The sequence below is a fragment of the Tursiops truncatus genome, chromosome 5, assembly GCF_011762595.2.
Source record: "Tursiops truncatus isolate mTurTru1 chromosome 5, mTurTru1.mat.Y, whole genome shotgun sequence".
Taxonomy (NCBI): Eukaryota; Metazoa; Chordata; class Mammalia; order Artiodactyla; family Delphinidae; genus Tursiops; species Tursiops truncatus.
Genome location: NC_047038.1, coordinates 26,948,418 through 26,973,636, shown reverse-complemented (window position 1 = coordinate 26,973,636; position 25,219 = coordinate 26,948,418). Strand labels below are relative to the sequence as shown.

The following is a 25,219-nucleotide window of genomic DNA, read 5'->3' as shown; positions in this document are numbered from 1 at the left end:
CTTTTCACCTTTGTTTCAGTACATTTACTTTTTCAATTTGGGGGAGGGAGAATTTTGTTTATATATTTTCAACTGGTGTTATCTTTAATGACTTACTAAATAACAGGACTAGGACAAGGGAGAGAAACTGGAAGTCGGCCATCTGTTAAGATATCTACCTGATAATACAATTATTGTTAATATGTTTTAACTATGCTAAAATACATTTTTTATTAAAATGCTTTAAAGTAAAAGAACTTAACGTATACTCTATCAATGGTATATTGAGAAATCTCTGCTTTCTAATTGGTTCAAACATACAGAATATATTTTAAAACTAATATATAGAAAAAAATATATTTAAAAACTAATACATAGAAAAAAAGAGCCTTAGCGAAGGTTAAAAATAGTGCAGGAGTAAGTCATACAAATTCAACATAAGAATTGATAAGTCAGAAGAACTATATGCCCCCTATAGTTCTAGAGTTGATAAAAATTATCTAAGCCAGTGGATTTCAAAGGTCTGAGAAGCTCTACGAGGAGCACCAGGGACTGCCTTGGGGTGGGTATGGGGCATCATGTTAGAGGTACTGCCAGAAGGGTTTCTAGCTCCCCACCTCTACTTCAACTAGAGTAGTTGACTTTTCTTGAACAATAAGAAAAATCTGCTAAAAAAATCATGAATGCAGCACATAAAGTATGCAACCAAGTTTCAGTAGTGCAGCTATTGGTCAAGTGTACCTGTTAGAAAAATATATATGTATGTATATACATGACATGACATGTATACATGAATACATGTACATAAGTGTACATGTTTGAAAAATTATTGCCATACTGACCCTAGTAGTAGGCCCAATACTAACTGCTTTTATGGAGAAATATTAAAGGTATTTTTTTAGGTTCTTCAAGATGTATTCAGAAGGTAAAACTTTACATTGAGATGCCCTTATTTGGAAACAATTTGTTAATTCACCTATCGGTAACAGACATTGAGTTGTCTCAGCTTTTATAAGAACTTACGACAAGAACAAACAAATATTGGGTCAATGTACTATTGTAAGTAAATTAAAAGGTATTGCCAAAGCTAATGGTTCCAAGTATTTATTGTAATAATTTTGCGTTCCATCCTAATACTTGCCAATTTTCGGCATCCGTACGTGCACACTATATTTTGTTTCGTGTGATCTTCTTTCTTATCTTCACTTACATGTTGAACAGCCTTTAAACAGTTTGGTGACCACTTTATTGATGGGGAAGTGCTTAGTGATTCAGGTACCTTTAGAGGAAATTGTTGAAGTGAAAGTTTGTCTTTGCTTTTAATTTTTCTTAACTGGCTAGAAGCAACTAGCTTAATATTTAAATCTGGGTGCCTAATACTAATCTAGTGGTTTTTGAAATAGCGTGTGTAATATGAGTGGAATTGCTTATGTGTGCATTTGGGTGTGTGGATTTTTATTAACTTGGAAGCTTAACACTATGAATTGCTTATACTATTAATGATTTTTGAAACTATTATTGAGACCTATTACCATAATTAAATTATCTAATGAACATTATATAAATATTTTCCCAAAACTAATATTTCTTCTTAAAATACAAATTTAGAGAAAAATTAATTTTTGGATAAGTTGACATTGAATTAGCATGAACATGTTAACAACTACGTTAGGCTACTTGATAGGCAGTCATCCCATTCCTGGATAAAGATATATTTTAGATGTGGTTAAAAATATATTAAGTTAGTAGTTATAATCTAATTTTTTAAAGTTAGCTAGGAATAAAGTAACCTTTAAATATTATTTAGGGGAAACTTTGGCATATAGGGAAAAATGAATAATATAAAATATTCTATCTAGCAAGAAGTTTCCAAAGTATATGTGGTACCACTTTAAGCAAACCTATTACATGAAAATCTAACTTTATAAATCAGATAAATTAGATAGTGATTATTTAATCTAAAAATAGTTATTTATTTCCAAAATAATTGTTAAAGAATTCCAATAGCTAATGCATCCAAAGTATTTACTGGGTTTTTAGAAATTCCATTTGTGTGAAACATCCTCTTGGACCTGCCCATTGCATAATATAAGACCTAGCTATAACATCTTGTATACTTTTGTTAAAACTATTATGTATTAAAAGTTATTAGTGATAAGAACTCTTGATTTGAGAGGAATGTTGGCTAATGATCAAGAATATCTTTCATGGTGATGGAGGAAGCTCTCCATGTCTAGATGTGGCCAAAAACTTAACATTTTTCCCCAGAAAGAAATTCAAGTTGAATAATATTTTTGTATAGGATATGTCTGAGTTTTGTGAAGTAACTTTTTAGTACAAACAATTAGTATAAAGGAATTTGACTAGTTGACATTGCCAATCCTTTAATTTTTTGTGCTCTTCAAATGTTTTCACGGAACCTACCATCATTTATATGGACGAAGTGCAGCCACATGTGTTTGGATAGTATTAGCCAGTCCCTGTTTTCTTTACAGCTCTACGATTTTAATGATAGTCTATGTGTCAATACTCAGAAGAATATCCAAACCAAGTACAGATGTCCTTTCAGGCTAACTTGCTATAGTGAAGCATTCAGAATTTTCCACTCACAAATCCAATCAACAGATAGTGAAGGTGATGTTTTTGTGTGTAAAGCTCTATGACTGGTACCATGGGGGAATCAAAAGTGAACATATATGGAGAGGTAATGTATAAATTAATGAAGCATAACTAAAGGCACTATGTCATCTGCTTTTCATATCTGCCTGGGAAAATCTGGAGAGGGAGAGACCTAGCACAGTCTCAAGGAACTGCTGAAAGCTGGGAGATAAATAGGAGGGTGGCACAGGTTTTAGGGAGTGGAGAAGGAACAGTATGGGAAGGTCCCGAGATGGGAAAGGGCAAGAGAGAGACACAGAGTGACAAAATAATCTAGTCATTCATTTTGGCCGATGCCTTAAAACACACGGGGCTTCGCTGTGGAATGTTTGGATTCTCAACTGAAAAGTCAAGGAAATTAGGATGTGTTAAAGATTTCAATTAATGATTGAAACAATTAAATCTGTTTTGTCCAAAGATTAAATCAGCAGCGGCACACGAAGGAGTGCATTGGGATGAAATTGGAAGGAAGCAGCTATCTGAGGGAAGAGAAAGCATTTACTAGACCTCACAATGCTAGGTGCATTGTCTCATTTAATCCCTACAGCATCCATATGGGATAGGCTATGGATTTCCCCTCATTTGTTTTTCAGGTGAGAAAGGCTCACCTGAAGATGAGGAGGCTGAGGCTTAAACACGTTAAGTAGTTTGTTCAGTGGCACAGAGCTCCTAAGTGGTGAATGTGGAATCTAAACCCGCTTTGAAAGCTGTTGTAATAGCTCAGTCATGATGTAAATGAGTCCTGATGGAGCAAAATGGCAGAGAAATGGAAGAAAAAGAGAAATGGGAATTCAGTCTCAGAATATTCTACTGTGTAGACTCAAACAAAGCTGTAAATGTAATCCTCTCCATCTTCATAGGATCCTGAGCTGACTCCTGTCTTTGATGACTCAGCTCCATAGCCATAAATTGTATGGTGGGGCTCAGGGGTTATACACCTGTGTAACTAAATTACCTGCGGAAATGTGACCCGTGTATCCCTTATACTCAGAGATTTGTGAGTGGGTGGTGTGTATAAACTTCTGCATTCGTTCTCTGGGACGATGTGTACTAATGATCAAGAGAACTCCAGAATGACTGAGTGTTGGGGTGAAATACGGAGGCACATCTACCTTCTCCTTTTGACATACTTCCACTGTGGACACTTGACGTTAGTGGGGCTCCACACCCGAGGTTTCAGTCCTTTACCCACTTATCAGCAGAAGCGCTGAGCATTCTTAAGAGAGAGAGAGCTCAGTGACATGTCAGAGAATCTCCTTCTTCCCAGCACTGTGAGGAGTTGTCAGAATGAAGAATCCTTGGGACCTTCCCACTTTATCTTAATTTATTCCCGTACTCTTGTGATCTGTGTCTTATAGAGGCTGGTCATGGCTAAATGTGCCTCTATCACTGAGGAATCTTGTAGTTTCCAGATATTAAAACATGAAACTTTAAAAGCAAGTGATACATCAATGCTCTACAATTAGTAGGAAAGGGTTTTCATAAAATTGTTTGGAAAGATTGGAGAATACAATGAAAAAAGTTAAGTCCTAAAACCTGGAAGTCAGAATTCTATTAAGTAAGTAAATATGTAATGGCAGGGAAGGGGTTGTTCAAGTATAGGAAACAAAAAGGAAATTCACTTTAGGTTTGTTATGATGCAAAAAAATAGGGTTTGCTCTTTGTTTATTTGTTTTACATCAAATAAGTTGATAAAAGAAAGTATGTTAGGGTATAACCATTCTTTCATAAGCTTTCTGAGTTATGCAGAATTCTTTCCAAGCCTGATAGAACTGTACTCAAACAAGAGTTAAATATTAAAATTCAAAATCTTATTTGAAGATAGCAGACAACGTATCTAGGAAGATGAAAGAAGATGAGGATTTAAAGGCCGGGATAGGCTAGCCTTGGACTGTAGAGGTCGTCTCACTTACCAAGATGAAAGGCAAGGATATGATTATCTTATTTTTTGGACACATTAATAACATTTAAAATGTTGAGCTGTATTATATTTTTCCCAAATTGATTTTTCATTTTCTACAGGCATTTCTACTTTCCATCCCACACTGCAGATAATGTACTATTGCATAGCATGCTTTATACACACATATCCTGGGAGAGACATTTTATGGTAGCCCTGGTGAGATTAGTACCTGAACAGGTACCTTTCCAGCTAATTCCAACATTGGGTTAGCATCTGGCCACTGACAACAGCATTTAGGGATTTTGCATCTTTGGGCCATTTCTCTCTGAGACATAATCAAGACATCAGGATATACACCTAAGGCCACCATAGGTGTCCCCAAACCCCTAAACTTCACATTTGGTAACATGGAACCTAGGAGGGGGTTTTTTAATGTAGCAGCTGTCTTAGTCAGATAGCATTGTAATAAAGCCATCAAAATGCAGAAATGAGGGAGAATGTAAAGGACATCCACGATTTCACAGAACTCAGTGTAATCAGGGGTTTTGAACTTGTACGTTGACTCCACACCAGAGGCACACAACTTGATACATTTGATTAAAAATGTACTCTTCCAGTTGCTTTCCTTCTGTCTTATAGTAAGTTTCTTTATGCGCAAGAGGGGGAAAGCTAAGTTCATGTAGTTTGTTTGCATCTTTTACAAGATAAAACTGCCGGTGCTGGGCCTTGCTTCTCCATACTGGGAGTCAATCCAGCTAGATTTCCTTCTTTTTTCTTTCCTTCACTCTTATAAACCTTCTCTTTACCAAGGAATAACAAGAGGAGAAGATGAGAGGAATAAGACAGAAAACTTGAAGTGTAGGCCCTACTGTATTAAGGAGTTTTGAGTAATTTTAAGGACCAAGAAATTGAAACTTATTTTGAGTTGTCTTTGTTCTCTGTAACCATCTTGGTTGCTAAGAGACTGTGGTGAGAACTGGCAAATTAGGAGAAGCAAGATGAAATGCAAAAGCAGATTGACTCTGAAGATGGGCAGGATGCCCTAATCTGGGTGAAATTAGGAATTAGATGCTAGAAAGCAAAGCTCAATTATTTTAGATTCTTGGGGATTAGGTGTGGGGGGGTAGTAGAGTGGGGAATAGAGAAAGAGAGAGAGAGTATATTCAAGCAGGCTTTGGGGTTTTACATAGTTTTGTAGGCCTCTTGCTCAAGGGATCCATAAGGTACAGCTTGTATTATATGACATCCTGCATTCAGTCATTCCCTTCACTTTTTCATAAATAAGACTAGGCTTAGTTTTCTCAAAAGTTAACAGGACGTGCATATTTTTTTCTGAAAATAATTTAGGCTTATATCCAAACCAGACAATACCTGTGTTTTGGTAAACCAAGTCTTAGGATTGATCTTAGAATTTTTTTTTCTCCCAGAAATAAAGCAATGGGGATCCCAACTTATTTCACTCATAAAAATACTCCTATATAAAGATTTACCAATTAAACAAGAAGGGAGAAATAGTGGAACACATAAGTCCCACAAGTCCTATAATAAAATGTCCAAGCTTCACGATCTTGTCACTCTGTTCAGACACCAGCTTTCTTCCTGGACTTTCTGCCATTGCTCACCAGCATGGACGCTGACTAGTGCTAAGTTATTCCACTTAGTATTCTCTAAGTAAGTAATGCGTATTACTCTTTTATTCATACTGTTTTTACTGCCCTCCATGACCCTTTACACACTAGCCTCTCACCTGAAATACCATCATCTCTGCCCATCAAAATTGCTCCCAAGCAATTGACCAGCTCCCATTCCTTCTTCAGTGATTCCTTCTCCAGCTTCCTTGGGAATTTCCTAGGGCTACCGCAGCAAATTACCACAAGCTGGTGGCTCAGATTCATTCTCTTACAGATCTGGAGGCTGGAAGTCCATGGTGGGACCATGCTAAGCTCCGAAGGCTCTAGGAAAGAACCCTTTCTCGCCTCTTCCAGCTTCTGTGCCTGTCAGCAATCCTTGGTGTTCCTTGGCTTGCAGACACGTCACTCCAACCTCTGCCTTCACATGGCCTTCTCCTCTTTGTCTCTGTGTGTCCTTCTCTTCCTCTTGTAAAAAACACCGTCATTGCAATTATCCAGTATGATCTCGTCTAAATCCTTACTTTACTTACATCTACAAGGACCCTATCTCCACATAAGACCACATCCTGGGCTTCCATGTAGACATGAAATTTGGGGGCAGGGGAGACATTACTCAACCCATTACATTATTCTAAAGTGATCTCTCCCTCCTCTGACCTTTTTGGTTCTTAAAGTTCACCAACATCATGCATTTCATGTTCATCTATATTGTTATTTATCCCTGGATCGCTGCTATTGCTGCATCGTGTTTTGTGAGGGAACACTTTGAAGAAGAGAATATATACAAGAGTTGGGGGGAACCACTTTAACAAAATTAATTTTAAAAACGTATTCATGTTTTCATTAGAGTTGTCAGATTTATGAAATATTTAAACAGTACAATTATATTTTTCTTTAAATTTTTCAAAAATTATTCTGCATAAATGAAATTTAGCTCATATTGCATTGGTGTGTCAACACTTAGATCATTTTGTATTGATAAAAATAATAACTGGCGATTATTATATTCCAGAACTCTGTTATAATCCTTATATGTTACTTAATTCAGATAACTGACACGTGAGATAGATTATTAGTATCATTCCCATTTTCTTCTTGTGGAAACTGAGGCTTAGGAAGATTAACTGGCCCGTAAGTAGTAGAATTAGAATTTGAACCCAGGTCTATCTGATTTTAAAGACTAAACTTTTAATAACTACTCTGTGTAGCCTAATTCACTTAGCTAAAACTAAATAAATATCTAATGATTTCACTGAGGAGCAATAAAAGTAATTTTAATGATGAGATTTGTAACTGCCAAATATTAAATGCATTGACTTTGAGAAAAAAATTTAGTGGTGAATAAGTTACATTTCTATTTACTGGAAGGTCTTTTGTTCAAACTGTCTTTGCCTTTAAGTAATTTGGAGAGCTAATAGTCTTGATTATGGGCTCTTAAGATCATATATACAGGGAAGTAATGAGATGCTGAAAACGTATTCCTCTTAAAAGTCTTTAATGCTGTATCTTTATAAATAAATTAGTATTGATTTAGAACACTTATTTTAAACAGATAAGATTAAAATAAATATTTAATTTAATTATAGGCATGAACTACATTCTTTCACATTTTCCCTTACATTGTTTATCAGGCTTTCAGTGTGTGATTAGTACGCTTAAAGGATCATCAAAAATTGTTTCTCTCAGCTAAATTATTCCCCCTTTCCCCTGAGTACTAATGCCTCATGCCCCATCCCAGCACATTAATGGTATGGAGAGCATTTCTGTGAATGAGGTATTATTTATTGAATTTCCTGAAATGTGTATTTTTAAAAGTGTTCTATTCCAGTTCACGGGCAGGGAATGTACTCGTACCATCTGTGCTTCCAAATGAGAGCTACAACACTTAGTCATCGCTTTTGGCCACTGCTTAATTATTATCTATCTCACTTTTTTCCCTGTACTTCACTTTTGGGAAACCATCTAGTTTCCAACAAAGCATCCTTTTTATGCTCCGTAATGATTTTAAAATTAAATTCCAGGTTTTTTATTACAATGTCATAATCTGTCTACTTCATTCTAGTGTTCTTTCCCTAATGTGCATATTTTGCTAATTTTATGTCATATTGTTCCATTTAATACACCTCTTATTTGTTTTAGAGCAGTAGGTATTTCTTAGCATATTGTCAATTACATGAAAAGACTGTTAATGCTGGACATTATGTACAAAATTATTGATACTATAGACAGAAGCTAAGTTGTCTACATGTTGTGCTAATTACTAAGTTAAATATAAAGCTATAAATCAGCTATCATGATAAATCAGCTATCGGGTTAAAGAAATGAGTAAAGAAAATTGATATTAAAAGAATTCCAATTCAGGTAATTATTTCTTCTTAGTAGGTAATAGGAACATGGGTCAAATATTGTTTACCTGAGTTTTAGCGCTCTTCAGCTGCATGTGTTCTGTTTTTGTTTTTTTTTCTAGCGTGCAGTGTTTCAGTGATGTCAGTGCTATTATGCTGATTTCTTCACAATCATAATCATGTTTTGTAGTCGATATTACATTCAACAAGTAATTCTCCATCTTTCTCTGATTGCTTCAAGGTGATGACACGATGACAGGTGATGGGGGAGAGTACCTTAGACCTGAGGATCTAAAAGAACTGGGTGATGACTCCCTACCTAGCAGTCAGTTCCTGGATGGGATGAATTACCTGAGATACAGCTTGGAGGGAGGACGCTCTGACAGGTATTCACATAAAGCTTTCCCTTGATATCAGAAGTGAGTGCAACACACTTTTATGATAATAATAAAAAAAGTAGACACCATTATTGACACTCTATAGGTATCTCACTACTCTCAGCAGTTAGCATGTTATCTTACTGCATTCTCTAACAACTTCAAGTGTCCATTTTAAAGCAAACTGAGGCCTAGAGAGATTAAGTAGTTTAGTAGGAGTCAAGCATTGTAAGAATCAGAGCCATGATCAGTAAAGAGCTCTGAACCATTAAAATATGATATTTTTTATCATCTGCAACTTTTTTCTCTAGGCAAATTAAAAGGACAGTTTTGCCTTATGGATACTCTTACTAAACGGCAGTTATAAGATCCTCCCAATCTCCTTGGGGTTTTCTGTTAGGGCCATAGTTTCTGTGAACAAAAGTATGTTGTGAAGAAGGATTAAAAGGTAACAAATTGAGAAGGAAATGTTGGCTGGAACTGATTTTTTCATGCAAAAGAATCAGAACGGAATCCCTAAAGAGCCTGGATACCAAAAGCAATGATAGCAAAATCTGAAGGAGCCCAGATTTGATAGCCACATCCAGGGAGGTTTATATTATATTCTGAAATATACAATCTATTTTTGGGGTTATTACTAACTAGCACACCAGGTGTTTATTATTTTTTGAGGTAAACTGATTAAGAACATTCCTTGGAGCCTCATCAAAAGTATGACTGTCAATTTAGGTTAAGCATGTGGTTGTACATATAGTGTAATGTCTTTTGCTAATCAATTATCTTAGGTTTATAACTTTAATATTGGCTCTATTCTTGGCTGTATCCAGCACATTTGGCGTGTAAGAAATAAATGCCTTAAAGAGTAGTCAATTCTGAATGGGGAATTAGCAAAAACAAGCTTTTCTTGGGCCTTTCCCTTGAGTACTAATGCCTCCCTCCTATCTTTTTTTTTTTAAAAAGCAATTCAGTGTGCGTGTAATGAGTGCCTTTCTGGGCTGGCTTTGTGGTGGGTACCAGAGGTACAAACGTGACTAATATGTAATTGCTAAATTCAGAATCTAATGGAGTGAGAGAGAGATGAAGCTAGTGGTACCCACAGAGTGCAACTGGAGCCCTGAGGCTCAGGCTTCCTGGAGGGAATGAGCCCAAACCGAGACAGAATAATAGTGATGATGGTGAAGAAAGGTGGGGAGGGTATTTGAAGCCTTAAATAAGGTGAGCAAAGGCTCGTGGTGTATGAGAGAAACAGAATAGTGCAGTGTGGCTGGAGTGTAAGTATGAAGGAGGGGAGGTCACATTTACATTTCGGATGGATCCCTCTGACCGTGATATAGAGGATGAATTTTAGAGGAAAGTTGTCAAAGGGCTAAACTTGGCAGTATTAACCACCTGAGAAATTATTGCGGTAATGTTCGCTGAAGTTGCTAGGATACGACTTGAACTCTAACCTGGGTGGTAGCAGTCAGGGGGAGAGTTTTAGAAATGAAAAATTTGAGAACATATCTGTGAGGTAAAACTGGCCAGATCTGGCGATGGATTTCATGGGGTGGGTGAAGAAGAGGAAGGAGACTTGATTGGCTCCTTGGCTTCAATGACTTAGGTAGAGAGTGGTCCTTGGGATCAGGGTACACAGGGAGGAGCCGTTTGGCGGGTGAGGGTAGGGGAGCTTGTGATGGTGTCAGCGTTCTAGATATTGAATGTTGACACACTGATTGATTTGGGCCTCACAGTCTGAGATTCTTAAAAGGCTTCAAATTTCAATAAAGTGAAATGTTTATGGCTTTGCAAAAATTCATAATAAGCTATGAATAATCATATTACTGTTATCCAAAAATCCTTTTTTTTTCCCAGCTTGATTTCTTTTACTAAGAGTAAGTGCTTGATTTGATCCTTTTGCCTTCTTTGAAAGTACTTAGTACTGAGAAAGATTTAGAACAATACTTTCTATAAGACAGGGGTCAGTGGTTAGAGGATTCTACCTAAACTGAATACTTCTCAGCTTGTAAAGACAGGAGATGTGAAACATTGGAGACGTGAGCTGTTGTCCAGCTCCACACTTGCATTTCTAGAACACCAGAGGTATTCATGCTCTCCAAGATGGAATTATAGTCAGTATCTCATTTTCATGATTGCAATGCAGTGTTTTATTTATTTTTTAAATTTTGCTTAGACAATTCAATATAAGTTACCTTTTTTCGGTAACCATTTTTTTCCTTTTCATTATTTCTTTATTTGGTGTGCTTTCAATAGTACCATGCCCAGGTAGGTATTACATAGCATGAAAACATGATTTTCCTGGATACATCCACATTTCCCTGCTCCCTGCTCAATGTATGTATGTGTGTGTGTGTGTGTGTGTGTGTGTGTGTGTGTGTGTGTCTGTCTGTCTGTCTTGGCAGGGGGTGCTTATATTCTAGAATTATGGATTTATTCTCAGATTAGGATTTTTATGTATTGAATATCTATTCAAGCTAGAAGGGTGAGTATTTTACTAGAATCAGTCTGTGACAGGCCCCAGGCCTGACTGTTTTAACGGTCACAGCTCCACCTTGTGGTTGATAAAACATTAGCATGGCTTCCCCAAAAGGAACCTAATTAGCCTATGTATAGTTGGAGATGATTAAAAAAAAAAAATGATTCAGATGCCTAAAATGTACATGGATGCAGAAGAATAAAAATAGGTAAATTTTAATCACATTGAATAGAAACACAGTCAATTTGATTCGCTGGATTTTGTGTCCCTTTTATTTTATTATTACTCACAAATTAAAAATACTATTCAAATTCAATGCAAAACGCTAAATAACAATGAACCACAAAAGATTCTCCGTGTATTAAATCAGACACATTGACATTTTTGGATATTCACTTGCTCAGTAGGTTTGAAAACACCGTTCATTGGATGTCTAATAAATATTGCAGCTTCCTAAGATAGTAATTATTATACTTTTCTGTGGAATTACAGACTTTGATACCACCTAATATGTGTCCAGAAACCAGTTGTATCATGGTGAAAAAAGTATAAATTTAAGATCATAAAAAACTCTTGGCCTATCCCTTAGCTAAACAGCAAGTAAAAATTTACACTTTTATGGATATGTGCTATTGCAGATTTATTAACTGAACAGCACCACCTCTGACTTACTGGAAAAAAAAAAAAAAAGGCAACTCTGTTGCAAAATATTTGAATTTGCTTGCACTGTTTTAAATCAGGGTAGGCAATTTCTGATCCAGAGACTTGAGTTATCCCAGACCTTTGTGCTGGTCATGATTCCTTTAGAGAGAATAATTTCTTTACTCTTGGAATATTCTTACTTCATATATTTCATTTAAGTAGATTCTATGATGTCATAGAAAAAAGATCAGTTAGAACTATAAACATTGATTAAATACCAATTAGCATTTTAGAAGGCAGTAAGCAGAGTGAACTAGAATAAAATCAGAGGATAGAGATATTTAGACATATAGTTTCAACTTATTCTCTCTCCCTCTGTCTCTCCAACTTTCCTCACTCTCTGTCTGCATCTTCTAATATCTTTTTCTCCCTACCCCAACCTCCTTTTTGTGGTCAGTCACTTTGTCTCTTTCTTTCCTTTCTTCTCCCCCTGTATTTCTTTCCTGTTGGGGCTCTAGGAAAGACAAAAAATAGCACCAACACCCCTTTGCTCCTGTTTCAAAACCAATTGAAAGATAGACCCAGGTATTGGGTAGATGGATATCAGTAATCCACCTTTATTTCTGATACACTGATTGCAGGATGTAGCTCTACATTCACAGCCAGATGAGCTCTTTATACCTCGTTCCTAAAGCAGACAGACATCCACCCAGTTGTGGTGCCTCCCTTAGAGTGGCCATTGAGACCTGGCTGCCTTTTTTTCAAAGTTTACACATTTACAGTGGTGGCAGCCACGTCACTGGGTCTTATTTGAGGTACCTTCTTTTTGCCATTCAAGTTGTTCCCATCCAAGCTAAATTTCCATTTCCCCTTTGAGACCTGTGTTTCTACTATTCCAGTGCTGCCTTTAAGGGTTAATCTACGTAGTGACGACGTCTCTACTTGCTGTTATGAGCAGGCATCTTTACTCCTTTACTCCAGTGCCTGTTGGTCCTTTAGTACTGTTCATTCATACGAATCTAGCACTTTTAAATGTGTAAAGTCACCATCTGGATCTTTGAATTTTAAAGCTGAGGATAGAGATTAAGTAATTAACAAATCTGAGCCCAGCAGAACTAATGGGGGCAGATGGTTGCGCCTGTAGACACCATATCATTTCAAGAGGTTGACCTCTCTACTGTTTGCCCTCTCTTGGCTCAATTCAAAACAAAATAAAGGATAATAGAATTTAAGAGCTGTTGATCTTAGTGCTGCCTGGTACAAAACAATACAAGTGCAGGAAAAAAAAAATGCTCAGTCCACTAATTGAGACAAGCTTTTGCTGAGATTAAAAACCCCTTTCCCCAATAATTTAATCACCTTCCCATCCTCAATTTCAAGGTCACACCAAGGTTGGTCACAGCAGCCTGTTTATGAAGCGCACCATCAAAATCTAACTGCACAGCTGTAAAAACAGCTATAATGTAAGCTGTTTCCAAGTGCCCGGACTAAAACCCCTGTGAATAGGTTTGCTAGGCGTTCAGGCTGCTCCTGCCTTGGCCGTGTCAGGAGCCTCAATCTTCCCCAAGAGCTTATATAACATAAAATAGTATATTGTCAAATTCTATTTAGATTTGATTTTATTATAAACACAGATTAATATAGGTGTAAAAACATAGGATCAATTAAATATTTATTTTATTTTTTATTGAAGTATATTTGATTATTTATTTATTTGGCCACACCATGTGGCATGTGGGATCTTAGTTCCCCAGCCAGAGATCCCAATGTCCCCTGCATTGGGAGCGTGGAGTCTTAACCACTGGACTGCCAGGGAAGTCCCAGGATCAGACAGTTAAACTTTTTTTGATTCATGTCACTTACCCTCTAATATTCGGCATTTACTTTGGGGGCATAAATCCTACAGCAGAATAGGAGAAAGCCCCAAATTACTATGAATTATCTACCAAGTGATGATTTCCTCAAAAATAATTGAAGTTGGCAATATTGACACCTCATAAAGATGACAGTATATGGCTTACAAACTTAGGTATATTTGCAAAAGAAAATAGCTTCTGCTAATAAATATGCTAACTTGATGTTTAGTCCATAATTCTGTAGCGCTTCACTAGCCAAATACCTACTAGCTAAACGTAAATGAAACCTTGCTTCTATCAATATTGTGAAAGTTTGCATATCTCTTTATTTTCCCCTATGGGCTTTGGGCTAATATTTTGAATACAGATCTTTAATACTTGGACTAACATGTATAAAATATAGTTTATTTAAGTTATCAATCTATTTGTCATTTGATTGCACAAATTGACTAAGAAGGAATGAAATTGCATCTATGCAAATGTCAAGGTTCACCAATTTCATTTGAGTATATAATTCAGAACTTTGAAATTCAGATTTATCAGAAGTGTAAAGCATTGATTATCAAGGCCTAAATCCCATTTTGAAGCCAAACCTCAGTTTTGGGTCAGTGTCTACTGGTAGTTCGTTTTCGTGCTGGCGGATGTGTGTGTTTTGTGGGTTGGTCTTGGAAACAGTTTCTTGTGCTCTTGCATCTCATTGCCACAGCAACCAGCACTCTGTGGTGCTTCACTCACCACACACAGGACATGCACGAGGAACAGTGCTGTCCTTTGAAATAGCATTGTTGGAAACACCAGGGACAAACAGGAGGGACACCACTTCCGCAGGAAACATGCATCTGGCCACAGTTCATCTCACTCTGTAGCTTCCAGGGGTGTGCACGAACATTCAGTCATTCACAGTTGGAGAGGAGGAAAAAGAGGCGTGGAGAGAAAGGAAAATGAGGAACCTGTGCTTTCATTTCATTCTCTCCAAGGGCTGTCTTATTCCCCTCCCCCGACCCCTAACATTTTTCTTAGTTGCAGGGAGATTTACATTTAACACAGATTTAAACAATCTATCCTGGAATTATTTTCTGTGTGAATTTCTTATACTGGCAGTAAGTAAGCTACAGTTGTTGGTTTCAAACATTTCTGGGAAGAAAATGAATCAGATTAGGAGTATCAAATTTTATCTTCTGGATTCCCTTGTGCCCTTGCCATTGAGTGGTAGGAACCAGTCAAAAGATACGTTAGTTTAGCTGTGGGACAGAGAGGTACGGCAACACAGAGACCTGTGTTTCCTTCTTCCACGGTTGCGATTTATGTCCCCCTGGAAGTTGCACTGTTAGCTAATAGCACGCTTTTTTCACTCTCCTGCTCGGCTCGTCATTTCATCCTCCCAACCCTACTACTGCTGTTGGTATTTGACCATGACCTCCTGCCAACCTACCAGCCTTCGATCCTTCAGTTCCGACAGGTCTCACACCCTGAGCCATGCCTCATACCTGAGGGACAGTGCCATGATTGACGACACAGTTGTGATCCCCAGTCACCAGGTATGTGACTTTTTGCCTTCACATTTCTGCTTTCTGGAGAGCTTTTTAGCATTATCGGATGCCGGAAATGTCCAGAGGAAGTTTTTTAATCTAAAAAAAATTGTATTAATTCAGTTGATAATCTAGGATAAGGGATTTAAGAGTTTTTCTAAAACATAAAAAATGTTTGCTGCATTTTTCAGTGAGCAGAGTTTTTCTAAAATAACATACTGCTTGTTTCTTCAGCTATACTGGATTCTTCCGGGTGGACATTATATATAAAACTCAATTCCTTTATAAAATCTCTATTAAAGGAAAATGTAAGGTAGGATGCATTTAAGGTAAAAGATGAAAGGTACAGGTTAAAAATATGTCTCTCTATATTTAAAATTGTTTTCTATTAGAAAAGATATAGAATTTGTTATGGAATATTTTCATTTTAGATATAATTTTATCAGCTTTGGCTGGATATAGGAAGTAGATGAACACCTACTCTTTTCAAAGACAATTACAGAAATGTGATCCTATATCAATAATATAATTTAAATGGGAATGCATTATAAAGATACATTTTAAATGCCTTGGTCTTCTATCATATTTTTAAATGAGCGTTTTTCCAGGTAATATCACTTTCCTGTCACGCCATTTTTTTAAAGTTCATTATATTTTAATTTAATTGAAGGAACATCTTTTTATTAAATCCAGTGTTCTTTGTGTTTAGGTGTCAACTCTAGCCAAGGAGGCAGAAAGGAATTCTTATCGTCTAAGCTGGGGCACTGAGAACTTAGACAACGTGGCTCTTTCTTCCAGCCCTATTCATTCAGGGTAAGTAAATCAATATTATGCATCCAGATCGAGAGGTAAAAAGAGATGAGTGAAAATAACAGCTTTGTCCAGTAGCTTTAGCTGATGGCTAGCTTACAGGGGAAGTGACCTTTTTGAAAACTTGTCACTGCTTTATCCACCATCGACTCTATCCACACAAACAAACCAGCAAAAAGCGTCGAATTCAGCATAGAAGAACTGACCATTGTTTTCAAATAAGTCGTAGAATTGCGTCAGACAGCTTGCTAACTAACCAGAGTATACCAGTGGCCTCCTTACTGTTCACATTTTTGTCTTTAAGATGGCCTTGAAAAGAGGGGCAAGATCATTTGCTTTTTTGAAATTTCTGTTTACTAAGATTAACTGACTAGTTTCATAAATGCCTTTGCTTATGTTTTAATGCATTTAAAATCATGTTTACGGAAGTGTGAGTCATACAAATGTATAGAGGAGTTCACAAGCTGTTTGAAGTAGGGATATTCTAAAAAGGAAAATTTGAATGCAACCAGTCAGGTTCTCAGTTGTCTTTTAAAAGTCATCCAGATAATATATTTGCCACTACTTAAGAAATGCTGCCTATTTATATCAACTCATTAAAAAGTAGGGCTTTGAGTTAATAAGTTTAAACATTCTTAAAGATCATCTTAAGTTATAAGAATTCAATTATGTGGAATATACATTCCTTAAGGAGTTTTAAATTGTAAACTCTTCATGATTGCTTTTTTCCTTACATTTCAATGGTGTCAAGTTGTATAGTAATTTCATAATTACATATAAACTTTTAAGATGTTTTTATTTAATCACTTTTAATCCCTGCCATATTTTATCTAACTAAATATAATATTTTGATTTAAATTATTATCCCAAACTCTTTTTCCATAATCCCCAGAACTATTTTTAGTAGATTCTTTCTTGTTCTGATTATTCTAAAATATTCTCCTTTCAGGGATTTCCCTGGTGGTCCAGTGGGTAAGACTCCGTGCTCCCAGTGCAGGGGGCCCGGGGTTCGATCCCTGGTCAGGGAACTAGATCCCGTATGCTGCAACTAAGACCCAGAGCAGCCAAAATAAATAAATATAAAAAAAATATTCTCCTTTCAGGAAAGCATTCTAAGATATTGTAGTTAAAAATGTTGTACTTCTTAGCCTGATCTTCTGTTAAAGGCTCGGAGAATGAATATAAAATTAGTTATTGAAAATAATCATAATACTCTTCTTTGTTAAATAAGTAAAAGCTAGTCCTTGAGGCAGGTGTTATTCAAGGGAATAAAAATCAATTAAAGCTCATCCAGATTTACTTACACATTTTTAAGTATAAAATAATTAAAATCTGACAGCTATAAACTACTCAAAAAGCATAACATTGCATTCTGCTACTAAGTTTTTCAACAATGATGAGAAGAAAAAAAAAAAGAAAGTTGGACCTAGAGTGTTGATGGATAATAGTTCAGAATCTAGAAACCATAGTCTAGTATTTGAAGCCCATACCCAGCCTACAAAGTGACAAGATTATTTTAAGCAAAATGTAATTAACTATTAGTAACCGAATTTATAAAAGAGTCAAAGTGTTATGGTGGTATTTCAATTTCCAAAATAATTTACTTTATAAAAGGAATTTCTTAAAGAAGTCTTAACTACTGAAGGGCAGTAAAATACTCAGATGAGGTACATCGATATACATACCAATAGTATAAAACTAGATACATGTGTAAGTAATTAGAATTGATTACTTATGATGAAACAAGAGTATCCCGTGGTTAAAGTTTAATCACTCATTAAAATAAGGATCTTTAAAATCTTGGTCTCTAATAAATCAGTTTTTCTGTTAACTTCACACCTGATCACTGATGCTAATCCTCAATGCTGGCTGTACATTGGTGTCACCTGGGAGCTTTAAAAAATATTGATGCCTGGGCCCCAACTCAAATCAGTTACATCACAGTCTCTGTCACTGGGGCCTTGGCACTGGTATATTCTACAAGTACCAATAGAGCAGATATATATGTTTTATACAAACCGTTAGAAAGGAACAAAATTGCCTAATAAAAGTTTGACTTTAAGGGTGACTTAGGTAATTAACATATGACTAGTTACTTCAAATATTTTTTATCCTTTCCATTTACTTAAGTATTCATTCTTCACACACTGTTGAATTCTACAATGTATCAAACCTTGTGCCAGGCACTAAGGAACATAGATGAGTAAAACCTAGCCACTACCTTTAAGAAACACACCTATGTGTTGTTATTTGAACTTGGAAGACAATCTCTGGAAGAGAGATAACATGATGGTTAAGAGTGTGTTTGGAATCAGATCAATCAGAATTCAGATCCTGGCCCTGACACTCAATATGTGACACTGGGCAAGTTGTATAAAATATATAAGTTTCAGTTTACTTACCTATAAGATGAATGTTATATTATGAATTCCATAGTGGAGCTTTAAGTATTCGACACTTCTTAAGTAGTTAGTATTTTGCCTAGAAAGAATAAGTACTCAATAGATTATAGTCATTAGTATTTATATAATCCCCATACACATTTTCCACATCTTTAACAAATTCCAAATCAGTGAAACAAAATGTATTCTGAATCCTCTAAATGACAATAACCAATGTGGTACAGTTCATAATGGCAGTGTTTGACTTATTATTTTTAATCAGGTAATCTATCATAAAGTTGTGTCTCTACTATAGTATTTGAATGAACACAGTGCAAAAGATGACTCTAAGAGGATGGGTAGTTACCATTGAAAACTCAATGATTCTGAGGGTGATGGTATTTGAAAGCTACCATGATATGAATGTATATGAATAAAATTCATAATATATCATGTAACAATGACATGTAATTTTATTCATTATACACCAGATTCCTGAGTAATAGTTTTTATATAGTTTTCAAGGAACTGAGTTTCTCTTTAATTAATTGGGTGAATTCCTAAGCCACTTCAAAATCTGCCCAAAATATAAGAAAAAAATAATTTTTGATAGGAGGGATAAAAAGTTAGCTTTTATATGCATATGCCACTAATTTGATGTATAATGTTCTATTAGATTAGATAAAGGGATTTTAGATTAATGGAAGACACAGCTTCTACCAATAAGCACTATTAGTGATTTTCTTTTACTTCTACTGTTTCCGATGACTAATGTCTGTCACTATAGGAGAATAGGTATCAGTGATTAAAAAGCCTGTTCTGACCAAGAGATACAGCCAATAGCTAGCAAAAGAAAGGCTGACAGTAATATTTTTGTTGTTGTTCTTGAAGAAGTTGCCTTACTGATTCACACTCTAACCAACAATTATTATTTCTAGTATCCCAGTCATAATCACATCCAACACAAGGTTGGACAAGATTGAATTTGAATTTAATCTTCCCTATTTCATAAGTGCATAATGAATCAACAGATGTAAGGCACAAGTTCCTAGTGAGAGCTAGTTTTGTGACTCACTTGAAATATTATTTCGAAAGTCTTTATTTTTATACTTTTTTAATAACAGCCAAGTGCCAACAAATAAATGTCAATTCATGATGTTATACTACAAGATATGGTAACTAGAAGTCAATAAGAAAGTAATCTTTTAAAGGACTTCCTTTTCATAAAAACATGCTGAAGATGGTTCTGCTGTGAACCTAAAACTACTCTAAAAAATATAGTCTATTTAAAAAAAAAAAAAGTAAAGATGTTAGCTCAAATAGTGGAAGGTGATATTTGAAACTCAAGGAAGTTAAAGCTGTTTCTCATTTGACAACGTTAATATTTATCTAAGTACATATAGCGGTTAATTTAGCTGTTAGTGTATTTCAAACACTCCTTTTTTAAAAGGTACATGAAGGTAAATTCTTCTGGATGAAGAAAATTATTTTATAAGTAGCAAAGCCAGCCTTTTGTAAGGCTGTACCCAGCCTTTTGTAAGGCTGGGTTTCTGGTCCAAAGGATATGTATATCCATTTATATATCATCAGGTGTTGAAAACCCAAGTGAACTCTGTGAAAAACGTATGGAGTGTTTTGAGGAAGAGCAGACTCACGTAGAAGAGGAGTGAAAGGCAGGACTGTAAAGTGGGATTCAACAATATGACCAGCGAGGAAGACAGCAATCCCCAAAACAGAGAGTGAAAGTCTTGAAAAAAGCACTAAGATTTTGTTTGCATAGTTTCTGTTACTTACTAGTAGGTAATTAATGTTACCTACTCTGCCTTATAGTTTATGCTATTGTGTGTCATTGGAGCTATTTTTTTTTAATTGTGCCTTTTCTGTTTGCATTTCTTCTGTAAGAGCCCAAAAGGTCATTACCATTATTTTGAAAGTATTAAAAGTATGAAAGAAAAGCTTTGGAGGCAAAACTATGTCCATCAAATCGAAAACTTTGAAACTCTCATTATAATGCCCTTTGATGCTTTGTAGCTTCTTGGACATTTAGATTTTAAGTGCCCACGTAAGCCAGAGTTGAATAAGGCTACAAATCCACGTTCCAGTGATTTTATAATATCCCAGTTCCCTAACCTGGGAGTTGCTACAGAGCCCCTGTACCTGGCTCTTCTCTCAGCATTTGCATAGAGCTGTATCTCATTTGTATTTCCATCTTTTTTTCAATGAATACGGTATTGGTATATAAATAATATATCTCAGTTGAAAGTCACTTCTGATTTCCTTCTTTATATTTCACGTTATCCATTCCTTCTCTGTGCTAAAGTATCTATTCTGTTGCAGCCGCACCTCTCCATGTCTTGATCGTGACAACAGCAGGTGAACTTCTGCATAATTCTTTCTCTGAACATGTTGCCTCTTCCTCTCCTCCTTTTGTCATTTCCTTCTGCATATACCCTGCCTCAGGATGCTTTAGTGTGACCATACCTAGCCAGAGAGAGAGAGAGAGAGAGAGAGAGAGAGAGAGAGAGAGAGAGAGAGAGAGAGAGAGAGAATGATGTATTTTATTCATATCATGGCCATATGGTATAGAGAAAGTGGGTATTTCTTATTTTATTGGAAATTAGGTAGGGTTGTACCAAAATGAATGTAGACCTAAAGTGAGAGCCTGTCTTGGTCATGGGTCTCCATATCTTAGCTTCTTTTGTGAGAACAAGTGCTACATAGAGCTGAAAAATGCTATTCCAGCAATTATGCAAATTGGTTGAGCTATTTTCAAGTTATAGTAAAGGTTGTGATTTTAAGTGTCACTTAGCAGAGGTTTTTTTTTTTTTTTTAACTATATTCTAGGTGAACCAAGGGCTGAAAGTTTATTAATAGTGCATTTGCTTGCTAGTACTACTTTAAATGCAGCCTTTTGATATTTTACAAATTGTGCTGTAGAATGATTCCAGTGTTCTAAAGACATCCATTATTCTATTTCATTTTAATAAAGTTATTTTTAAAGGTTCTTATCAAACTGCTGATTATTATGTTTTATTTTACAGTCATCCATCATGATACTAAAGATTGTCTACAAATAAAACCGTTTTCAATTTTGAAAAATGTACATCCATTCTTTTACTTTTTTCTGAAATACACACTAAATATTATGTTTCTATACATGAACAAAGTGAGTGATAAATATTTTGGTGATTTTAACAAGTTTGAGGCACTTTTTTCAAAGCCGTTTTTCATCAGTTTTTCAGTTCATGGAATTTCAAAGATTGGGAAGGAATTAAGGAAATTATAGAGGAGAAAGAGCTCATGATACGGTTTTCTCATAGTGCCCCAGAAATCAGATTTAAGGCCCTCTTGCTATGTATATGTGGATCACTGAAGCACCCTGATGACATTTTTTCCCCTATTTTCAATCAATAACTAACTTCAAATGCTGCAGTGTCCTCCCCGTCCCCACCCCATGGTCCTGGATGAATTAAAAGTAAACCTAAGGATTCATAACTTTTGGGGTGGAGGATATAGTCCTCAAAAGTGCAGAATCATTGTTTTCTGCTGCCTCCTCTGAAGCATGTACCTGTCTAGCTAATCAACTACATATTCCTAGGCAAGTCATCTGCATAATAATGGTGGATTGCTTTGGCTTTTATTCCTTTTAAATTGTGATAACATCGTATCTCACAATTTAGAAAACTTCAATAAGGGTTTCTAATTTGCATGATTGTTGAATTTCATTTGGAGAGTAAGATATACAGTTAAAACCGAGTATGTTACGTGATGTTTTTTGTCTGTACAGTCTGAAGTCAATGTTTAGTGCAGTATGTGTATACATTTTCTGCAAAACTGCTCCTTGACTGTTTTAACCATACAGCAAAAATAGTGTATATTTCTTGCAGGAGTAGCAGTTTATTTTCCAATTAGGAATGCTTCCAGAACATCTGAAATGGAATATTCCAATAGGTTGTCTAACCTAGTTAGAATTTTAACACCAGAAGGCCACCTTAGAGTTTAAGAATTTAATGTCTCTCATGTTATGGATGAGAAAACTGAAACCGAAAGATGTTAAGTGCCTTGCCCGAGGTTACAGCAATAATTCAAGACAGGGATGGATCTCTTGGTAGATCAGAGTTGTATCCAGGAAACAGCATGGTACTTGCTGCATTATCTTGTGCTCTGTGATAATAGTATTTTTATATCTTCTTTGAATAGTACAGTTCATAAACCAATGAAAACTCCATATTAAACTGCTTTAACAAAGTTCCGGGTTCATTGTAGGTATTTAATAAACGTTAAGTTTCTCTGTTTATTTTTTAGGTATTATATTATACTATAATTTTTAAGACATATAAAACCATATGGTGCCAGGAAAGGAAAATGATGGGAACAAGCATTTATTGAATTCTATGTGCTTTACCCATACATGATTTAATCCTCACTCTGCCCTTAAGTGGTGGTATGATTATCCTTCATTGACAGATGAGGCTTAGTCAGTGCTCATAAACAGTGGAGCTTAGCTTTAATCCATATACGATACCTCTGTGCATACTTAATTACATGTTTTTACTTCAACTCCTTTCATCTCCAACTGTTTATAGGCATTATCTTGTCCCATTTTTAATCTGAACATATGAGAAAATCATATTTACTTAATCAAACCTAGTATGTGAACTGATTCATATAATGACTCCCTCCTTTCCAACCTTTCACTTTTTCCTATGGTACCAAAAAAAGTAAATGGTCTTTTATAATCTGCTTTTAGCTTTTTGAAATTTTTTTTTAATTTTTATAAATTTATTTCATTTATTTATTTTTGGCCGCTTTGGGTCTTCGTTGCTGCACGAGGGCTTTCTCTAGTTGTGGCGAGCGGGGGCTACTCTTCGTAGTGGTGCATGGGCTTCTCATTGTGGTGGCTTCTCTTGTTGAGGAGCCGAGCTCTAGGCGCGCGGGCTTCAGTAATTGTGGCACGCGGGCTCAGTAGTTGTGGCTCGCGGGCTCTGGAGTGCAGGCTCAGTAGTTGTGGCGCATGGGCTTAGTTGCTCCACGGCACGTGGGGTCTTCCAAGACCAGGGCTCAAACCCATGTCCCCTGCATTGGCAGGCAGATTCTTAACCACTGTACCACCAGGGATGTCCCTTGAAATTGTTTTATACATCACAAAATAACTATCCACTAATTCTACTTCCTATCCAAATAGTGACACCTTTTGATTCTGATTTTTTAAATGAAAATGCTCAAATGCTAACCTAATTTTATATTACAAACTATTGGGATTAATGATTAGCATGTTGACTTTTATCTAAAAGATTTTTCATCAGCCCTAGATATAATCTTGAATCATTATTTCTCTTATTCCCTCTTATTTGAAGAAAAGACTTCTTTTGGTATAGAGTTCTACATAGTCAGCTTTTTAATTGGTTGTTTATTCTGCAGTTACATTATTTGAGTCTGATTGGCTTAGGGTATTTTCTTGCTAAATTTGTAAATATTTTTATTAATTTTTACTATCAGTATTTAGCTCTTTCATGACTTCCAATGCTTTTGTTTCTTTCTTGATATCTTTCTGATTTACTTTCCTCTCCATCTCCCTCCCTCCCTCCCCCCCCTTTCTTTGTCTCTTTCTTTCTCTCTCTGTCTCTCTTGTCAAATAATTCCCTCAGTAGAGCTTGTTGCTTTTTGTTACTCTGTTGCATTTCCTTTAGTTATTTGATAAAGACACAAAAACTTGTTTTCATTGGAAATTTAATTTTTCTTTTCTCTGAATTATGCACATGGGCACCTAAATTTTTCCAATTTACTTTGTGTTCCAGTGCAGTACTTAAATATAATTTTCCAGATCTGTGATGACACCGAGACACATATAGTTAAACTTATCTACTTGCAGCTCCGGTCTTTAAGTTCTTTTATTTTCAAACCTTTGGTCTTTCTTCATCCTCTATCAAGGGAAATAAATATATTGGGTCTCTCATTTTGGAGCAGTAAAATACCTATAGAGGAATATTTAACATTGAGGTCGGTCCTTCTCAACTGTTTTGCTATTTTATGAGCTGAAATATCTGAGTGTAGTAATTTGAATGAGGTCTGACTGGATTGTTTGTCCAGGGACCAGAGAATTAAATAACCTTCTATTTTAGGCTTCTTCTCAATAAGAAATAAATATATACAGCTTCTCACAACTTACCATTTTCACTCTTCCATTCATTCACTGTTCAACAATTATTTATTAACTACCTACTATGTGCTCTATTTACATTGTGCTAGGCACTGAGGGGACACAGGAAGAAATATGGAGAACAAGGTCACTGTCATTGTGGCACTGATATGGCTTCTATATATGGTTTAATTCATTTCTCGTTGATTAGGAAAGTAAGTGATTCTGAGTAAGTGAAACCATCATGTGACATTTGGGGCTTAGACTGTGAGCATCTCGGCAGCAGCAACTACGTCTTTACTTTCTGTATTCTCGCTTGGTTCCTAGCAGGGCACCTAGTACTTACTAGGAGGGTAACAAATTGTTGCATGAAAAGGGGCGTGGAAATTATGGAGTAAATGAGAACAAAAGAGAATTTTAAAAAGATCAGTCAGGGCTTCCCTGGTGGCGCAGTGGTTGAGAGTCCGCCTGCCGATGCAGAGGACACGGGTTCGTG

General features: G+C 36.0%; 1 protein-coding gene across 19 annotated transcripts in view; it reads left to right on the top strand.

Annotated features, from left to right (window-relative positions):
• The window catches only part of ANK2 (ankyrin 2), a 689,834-nt gene that overhangs the window by 609,768 nt on the left and 54,847 nt on the right, over window positions 1-25,219 (top strand). For 14 of the 19 annotated variants that reach the window (XM_073804958.1, XM_073804947.1, XM_073804951.1 and 11 more), the window contains 3 exons: window positions 8,758-8,902; window positions 15,300-15,402; window positions 16,103-16,206. In XM_073804958.1, coding sequence (XP_073661059.1) covers window positions 8,758-8,902; window positions 15,300-15,402; window positions 16,103-16,206 — 352 coding nt within the window. The remainder of the gene's footprint in view (window positions 1-8,757; window positions 8,903-15,299; window positions 15,403-16,102; window positions 16,207-25,219) is intronic. The other 5 variants (XM_033856740.2, XM_073804945.1, XM_033856741.2 and 2 more) reach the window with 1 other exon arrangement.